This window comes from Meleagris gallopavo, chromosome 13 (genome assembly GCF_000146605.3).
Source record: "Meleagris gallopavo isolate NT-WF06-2002-E0010 breed Aviagen turkey brand Nicholas breeding stock chromosome 13, Turkey_5.1, whole genome shotgun sequence".
Taxonomy (NCBI): Eukaryota; Metazoa; Chordata; class Aves; order Galliformes; family Phasianidae; genus Meleagris; species Meleagris gallopavo.
Window position 1 is genome coordinate 17759378 of NC_015023.2, and position 6933 is coordinate 17766310.

General features: G+C 49.2%; 1 protein-coding gene across 1 annotated transcript in view; it reads left to right on the forward strand.

Annotated features, from left to right (window-relative positions):
• Positions 1 to 6424, forward strand: part of SPG7 (SPG7 matrix AAA peptidase subunit, paraplegin) — a 28931-nt gene extending 22507 nt beyond the window's left edge. Inside the window, exons 12-16 of the mRNA XM_031555461.1 lie at positions 891 to 1006; positions 2141 to 2297; positions 2842 to 3005; positions 3594 to 3671; positions 4893 to 6424. Of these exons, the coding sequence (XP_031411321.1) occupies positions 891 to 1006; positions 2141 to 2297; positions 2842 to 3005; positions 3594 to 3671; positions 4893 to 5102 (725 nt within the window). The 3' untranslated portion in view covers positions 5103 to 6424. The remainder of the gene's footprint in view (positions 1 to 890; positions 1007 to 2140; positions 2298 to 2841; positions 3006 to 3593; positions 3672 to 4892) is intronic.
• Positions 6425 to 6933: the final 509 nt, after the last annotated feature.

Below are 6933 nucleotides of genomic sequence, written 5' to 3' on the forward strand. Positions count from 1 at the left end.
ACATCAAGAATCTTGGTACCAAGCTGCTCTCGGCTCTGCCTGTTCTACCCTGCTGCTCCTGGCACAGTGCAGACATCCACTTAAAAGTACTGGTACCTTTTTGCATCTGATGCACAGAGCTATAATGACTGCTTGATTCGCAGTGTACTCTGGAACTAATGTATTTTCTATGTGCTAGAAGCTTTACTTCCATTCAGCATTTTTTGAAATCCTAATTGGACTTACTGTGCGTTGCGGACTACTGGGTTGGAAAATAGACACTTTCAAAAATCACCTTTCTGGAGAAAGTATTAAGTGTGAGTTATGGCTTAATTTGCTAGTTCTCAGGAGCCTGGGAATAAGCTTGTATGGAGCATGCTATCTGTAATCAGAGATTTCTTGGGTTTGGAGGAAGTTGGGTTTTTTTGTAGATACTTGTGTTTTTTTGCTGACTTGAGCACTCGGTTTCATCTGGGACCTTTCTTATATATATAATTCAACGTCTTTCTTCTTTCCTGTCCCTAAGGGTATGAAATACAGCAAAATCAGTATGATACTTCAGCTAGCCTTGTTTTTCTTTTTCCTTTTTTTGGTAGTGTTTTTTTGGGGGAGGGAGGGGAGTGTTCCCACCCTCCCAGTGGTACACTGACTTTGCAGATATGTCCCTCAGCAGGAATACAGTGTAACATGCCTCTGGCAGAACTGGGGGCAGAACAGGGCTTTGCATTCTAGAGCTGTGATTCAACTGAGAGTTTTAAATTATTTGTATAATGATTAAGTCTGTTCTGAGGAGGAGAGGAGGAAAAGACCGGCAGCGCTGGCTTGTGCAGCAAGCTGTACAGGTTGTGTCCTGCTGCTTACATCTATCGCCCGCTTACTGTCTCATCTGATCCTTGCCTGTGTTTTGATAGGCACTGCCAAAAGAAATAAAATCTTGTCACCTGAAGAGAGGAAGGTGGTGGCGTTTCACGAGTCGGGCCACGCGTTGGTTGGCTGGCTGCTGGAGCACACGGAGGCAGTGATGAAGGTAACCCTGGCACCAGCTGCTGTGTCACGATGTGTATATGTTGGGTGGGAAGAGAATTTTTGGGGCTGCTGCTGCCCGAGGTGTGCTGATTATTTTATAGCGCTTGTGTTTAATTCTGCTGTGTTCCTCTGGTCATCTTCATGAACTTGGAGCTGTGAATACTGCAGCAACCTACACTGCAATACGCCGTCAAGAAAAAAGGGTTGATAGTGGTGGTGCAAAGCTGATTAATCAGCCACAAGGGAACTCTGGCATTTAAAAACTGACTGTAAAGCACTCCCAGTGTTTGCTGGTTACCCAGTTGCTGGGCACATCTGAAGCAACTGAATCTTCTGGTGCTGCTGCTCAGTTCATGCACTTGCTCCAAGCACAAAGCGCTGCTCTGTGTGCGTGCGTGATCTCCTTCCCTGCTGTGGTCTGCCAGTGTGTTGCAGCTACCAGTCAGGCCATTGGAGAAACTGCTCTGATACTAATCGAAAGAGATGTGTTATTCAGATTGGCACGCTTAGGAGTTTGTCAGCCTGAAGCCCTTCTCTGTAAGGAAGGCCCCCCTTTGGCACCCCAGGGTGTGTTCTGTCCCATGCACGTCTCCTCAAAGAGCCCTGACACAAGGGAGAGGTGGAGGGGTGGAAATGACAGGAATGACAGTTTCTTGGCCCACCACCAGCAGCAAATTCACTCTGAATGACCTATTGTATAAGCTGAACTGTTGTTAATTACTCTCCAACAAAATGTGGCTGCGTTTAATGGATGAGGGAATTGGGTCTTATTTTTCTGAAGACATCCTGTATGTTTGTTAGGTAGTCCCCACGATTTTGGAACATGGTTAAGCAAACTCCCATTGGCTTACATCCTTCAAAGCCACTCCTAAGTCTCAAAATTTCACTGGCTTGCTGGTTAGGGTAACTTCCTTTTTATTTCTTGTTCTGAAAGTGAGGAAAGCTTCTCTGCAGCTGTGAAGGCAGAGCCTTCAGTATGGGAATGGCAACTGCAGTTCATGCCTGTGTAGGTTAGTGAGCAAGCCCCACTGCTTTTAACAAACATCCCTGGGAGGGCAGACCTCGTTGTGTTTGCAGTTGCAGTAGTTGAGAGCTCTTTTGTTCTCCTAACTGATGGAGCTGCCCTGTTTTGCAGGTTTCCATAGCCCCTCGGACAAATGCAGCACTTGGATTTGCTCAGATCCTTCCAAGAGAGCAGTACCTCTTCACCAGAGAGCAGCTGCTAGAGAGGATGTGTATGGCGCTTGGAGGGAGAGTGGCCGAAGCCATCACCTTCAACAAAGTCACCACAGGTGAGGGGACAGACCCTCACACAAGCAAGGGGAGGTCGTGCCAAGATCCGAGCTTTGTACTTGTTGCTCTATCCAAGAGTAATGTGAAACGGAGGTTCCCACCCTTGGGAGTGGGAAGGAGAAATTTCACAGTGCTTATTTTGATCTTGGACTTGGGTTTGTGAGCGTGAAGGCCTCTCATTGTGGGTTCCAACTGTGTAGCCTCAGACTTGTCCCAAAGTCTAAGGCTACAGATGCAATAATACAGTGAGACTCTTGGCTCGTGGAAGAGCCTGGAGCTTTCTGTGCCTTAGTTCCAACCATTTATAGCTAAATGGGATAAGAGCAAAGCAGTGGCAGGTTAGCAGTCCATATGAGCTAGCTACCAGTTTGTCACTCGTTGCCCTGCACAGGTCTTGCAGTACACAGTGAGTAAGGCGTTCACTGCGTGGATTCCTGCAGGTCCTCTGATCTCTTGACTGGTAGAATGTGTGTTTGTGCTGGACGTCCTCCTCTTGCTCTCATCTCAGACCTGCTGCACCTTCCTTCTGTCTGTCTCACCCAGGAGCACAGGATGACCTGAAGAGGGTGACCAAGATAGCCTACTCCATGGTGAAGCAGTATGGGATGGTGCCCAGCATCGGGCAGATCTCCTTTCCGGATGGGGAGAGCACAGCTGGAATTGGCCGGCGCCCTTTCAGCCAGGGCCTTCAGCAGATGATGGACCACGTAAGGCTGCTCCTGGTCACCTGTTCCTCTTTGTTCTTCACTTTCTGTTGCTCACTGAAAATTGCAAGAAATTTGTACCCAAATGCTTTGCTTTTTTTTCTTTCTTTTTTTTTTTTCCCCATTTAGCCATTAAGTAGTAAAATTCAACAGCTGAGCACTAAGATACTCTGTTAGCCTGGTACTATTCTGTGTGTAAGGACTGTTCAGTGAGACATTAAGAGCAGACAGAGTCACATAGAGCTGTGAGTTCAGCCAGCAGCACTGCGCTGCCTGGAGCTGCAGTGAGTGGTTGTGAAATACAGTCTGTTTTATGCATTGCAGTGTGAAAACTGCAGTCCTGGTTCTTTTGTTGACAAGACCCTGGAGAGCTTCTGGGAGGTGGGAGGTACAAATGTGACTTCTGGAGAGGGAGAGAAATGTTTTGTAGAGTGGGGAGAAAGAATAACTTGAAGGAGATGGAGCTGAGGGGGGAGCATAGTTATGGAACTGAGGACAGATAATCAGGGAGGGAAAGATTCTGCTGTGTGAAGATCTCTCCTCCTTGTTTGTCCACTTGCAGTACAAATCTCTCTTCTTATTATCTTCTAGGAAGCAAAAGTGCTGGTGGCTCAGGCCTACAGACGCACAGAAAAACTCCTGTTGGACAACCGAGATAAGCTGCAAACAGTAAGTTGGAGTTATGTGGAGTTCCTTTAACTGTTGGGTTTGGCCTTGATATTTTCTGTGCTCTGTAGCTTGATTGTTGCAGTGTCTCTGTGGTCCTAGAAAGCCTTGTAATGGGGATTCTGGGGTTTGTGTTGGGGCTGCTGAATTGGTAGACTGGTGCTGGCTGATGCTGGCTGCATACCTCCAGGCAATTTTCACCTGCTATCTCCTTGATACCCAATATATCAAGGAGGCCTTATTGCAGAAGTAAGCTTTGTCTCCTCTGCTTTTTGTCTGGACAGTCTCCTTGCCAGTCAGTTCTCTTTCAGGATCTCTTTTTAAACGACAACAGAAGAACAGCCACCTCCGTCTACCCACCAGGAAGCCTCCTTATGCATAATAAGGTGGCCAGAACTTGCTTGCTTCGGCACCCTGCTGTTGCCCATATCACACTTCTGTCCCCAGGGCAGTGCCCCAGCAGCGCTCTGAAGGCAGGCATTGTTGGGGGCTCTCCTCTCAGCTGGCCTCCTCTGTTCTGATGCTTTCATTTAACAACAATCAGATGTTTGCTAGAGGCTCATCACGGGAAAAACTTTTAAGTTAAGCCAAAATATCTACAGAGCGTTGCATTTGCCAGGTCAGTGTGTCACATCTTGTCAGCAGAATTGAGCAGTTCCATGTTTGAGGGCCACCTGCTGCTCAAGCGTGGTCCTTCTACTGGCAGAGGGACCAGGGAATTCAACTTTCTGGGGAGGACCTTCTAATGACCTTCAGCCCATGCCTGCAGGAACAAAACAGCTCTTTGTTATCTCTGTGTCATGTTATTTATGTACAGAGGAGTATGAGTCTGGCTCCAGTCTCAATTCCTGTTACTGCGGCATCTCAGGCAAGGCCACAGGTGCAGTGACAGTGGCAGTGAGGGCACTTCTCTGATTGTCCCTGGTGTTCTGACTCGCCAAATCATTCCCTGGGGGATACTTCATTGGCTTCGGTCATATTGAGTGTTTCTGGCAAAAAAAAACTCTTGTGAAAGGTGCCAGCTGCCTGGAGAGCTTTGTTCTGCTCCAGCAGGCGTCCAGGTCACGCTATCTGTGGTGTGGTAGCTGGGGTCTGCTCCTCATGGGCTCCAGCACGTGCTGTGTCCAGATGTTGAGGTCCAAGTTGAGCTGGTAGGGCGAGTTCAGATCAGTTCAGAGGGACTGTTTTCTCTGTGCCTCATTATGCCTTATTTACTTTTTCTAGCTGTCGAATGCCCTACTGGAGAAAGAAGTGATAAATTATGATGACATTGAAGCTTTGATTGGGCCTCCACCCTATGGGCCAAAGAAAATGATAGCTCCTCAGAGCTGGCTTCAAGCAGAGAGAGACAAGCAAGACACTAGAGATGAAGAAATGCCCCAGCAGCCACCAAACCATGAGGAGGAGGAGGAACCACGCCTGAGGCCAGTGTGAAGGCCATTCCTGGTGCAGAACAGGAGGACTCCAGAAGCTTCTTTTGAACACAAACCCTTTCTCTTCTCAGCTCTGAAATAAAAAATAAAGAGCAGGGCTTCTCTGTGATGCTACTTCCCTGAAATTAAACGAATGGCTACATTTAGTCTTGTAACACAAGCTTTAACCTGCAGGGAGGAGAACTTAAGATTTTGAAATTGATTCTCAGCAGGATATTAGTGATTAGGAGTTGGATAAGTCTAATCTGCTGGAAAGAATGTGTTTCCACGAGCAGCATATGCCTTCTTAAGGGTGAAGGATGGTGTGGAGTCCTTGTGTGCTGTGTGTGCAGGAGTGCACTGCTGTTCTCAGCACCAGGATGGTCAGCACAGTGAAAGGCAGCAGGATCTGCTGGGTACGGTGCTGTAGCTGTTATGCAGCTTTGGTCATCTCTGCTGCTGAACATAAAATAGGAAAACAGACTTCGCTAGAATGAATTATCTTGAATGTGCTGCTGCGTTTGTAGAATATGTGCTTATTGCAGCTGTGGAGTTGTGTAGGATGTGGGCTTTCTTCTCCCTGATCAGTAGCTTCTATTTGATTTTTATAGCAAGGGTTTCAGAAGCAGAGAGTGAGGGAACCTGTGTTCATAACCCAGCATAACCTGATGTGTGATGTTAGGAAGCAGCACTGCAGGGAATGGCTCCAGTGTGTGTTGGCAGACTGCTGAGCAGCGCTGCTTGTTTGCAGGTACAGAGGTATGCTCAGTTAACTCAAATGCAGATGTGCTTCCTGGGTACATCTGCACAAACTTGCACTTCTGCTGTCTGTCCTCATGGCTGTCACAAAACACGCTGTGATGAAATGGCTGACTGCTGTTCATCAGGGAAAGCGTCGAAGCGGTTATTGGTGCTTGTTGTGCTCTGGCTGGGTCAGGCCCCTTCAGGAAGGATTCTTGTCTGGAGTTATTCCGTGAGAACTGACTGTGACCTGAAAGGCCTCAGCTTTCAATTCCCAGCCCTCAGGCCTTCATCTTGGAGTCAGACTGGAGCTGAGCCCTCCCTTGGGAGTGGGGAGGAGGGTGACCTGCGTGGCTCACCTGGGTGCCTCCGAGCTGTGCTGCCGACCTGCTGGGTCTCGTGCTCACGGTGGGGACACTGCACTGTTCTTGGGCAGAAATGATTTTGCTATTGCCTGTGTTGTTTTTTTTCTTTCCTCTTTGTTTCCTTACAGGTAGTTCATTCTTTCAATTTGTTCGTCCGGCAACAGGTGAAAAATGTTTTGTTTTGTCAAACAGGATGGCTGAATTCTGAGCTGCCTCAATAAACCTTTTGACACGAGGATTCAAGTCTGTGTCTGTGCTGCTGCCGCGCTGCTGCTGGCACCGCCTCGCCCTGCGGGTGCGCAGCGCTGCCCGTGCCACCTAGCGGCACGCTGCCCTCCCGCCTCAGCCTGCAGCAAAGGCTCGGTGCTCGCTGACCTCGGTCCCACCGCTGCACGGGTGCTGCTTTGAGCGTGTTAGAGGTGGGGCTGTGGTAGAGGGTAGCAAGGAGGCAGCCAGCAGCGTGCCCGCGTCCCTGCGGGAACCGGGGAAGGAGCACCGAGCCCGCCGCCCGCTCGCCAGCGCGGGGTTGGCGGTGCAGTTCGTTGAGCGCGGGCCCTTTAAATTCGACGCCATCTTTATTTTGGGTGCGGTGAAGCCACTTACAGACGTTTCCGGAACCGTCGTTCTCATTGGGCCGTACGTACGGCCCTTCCTATTGGCCATTGCCGCCACACTTCCGGCGTGCGCCGCGCCGCCGCTTCCTTTTCCGGTCGGCCATTTTCCGTGGCGGGAGGTGAGTGGCGGCTC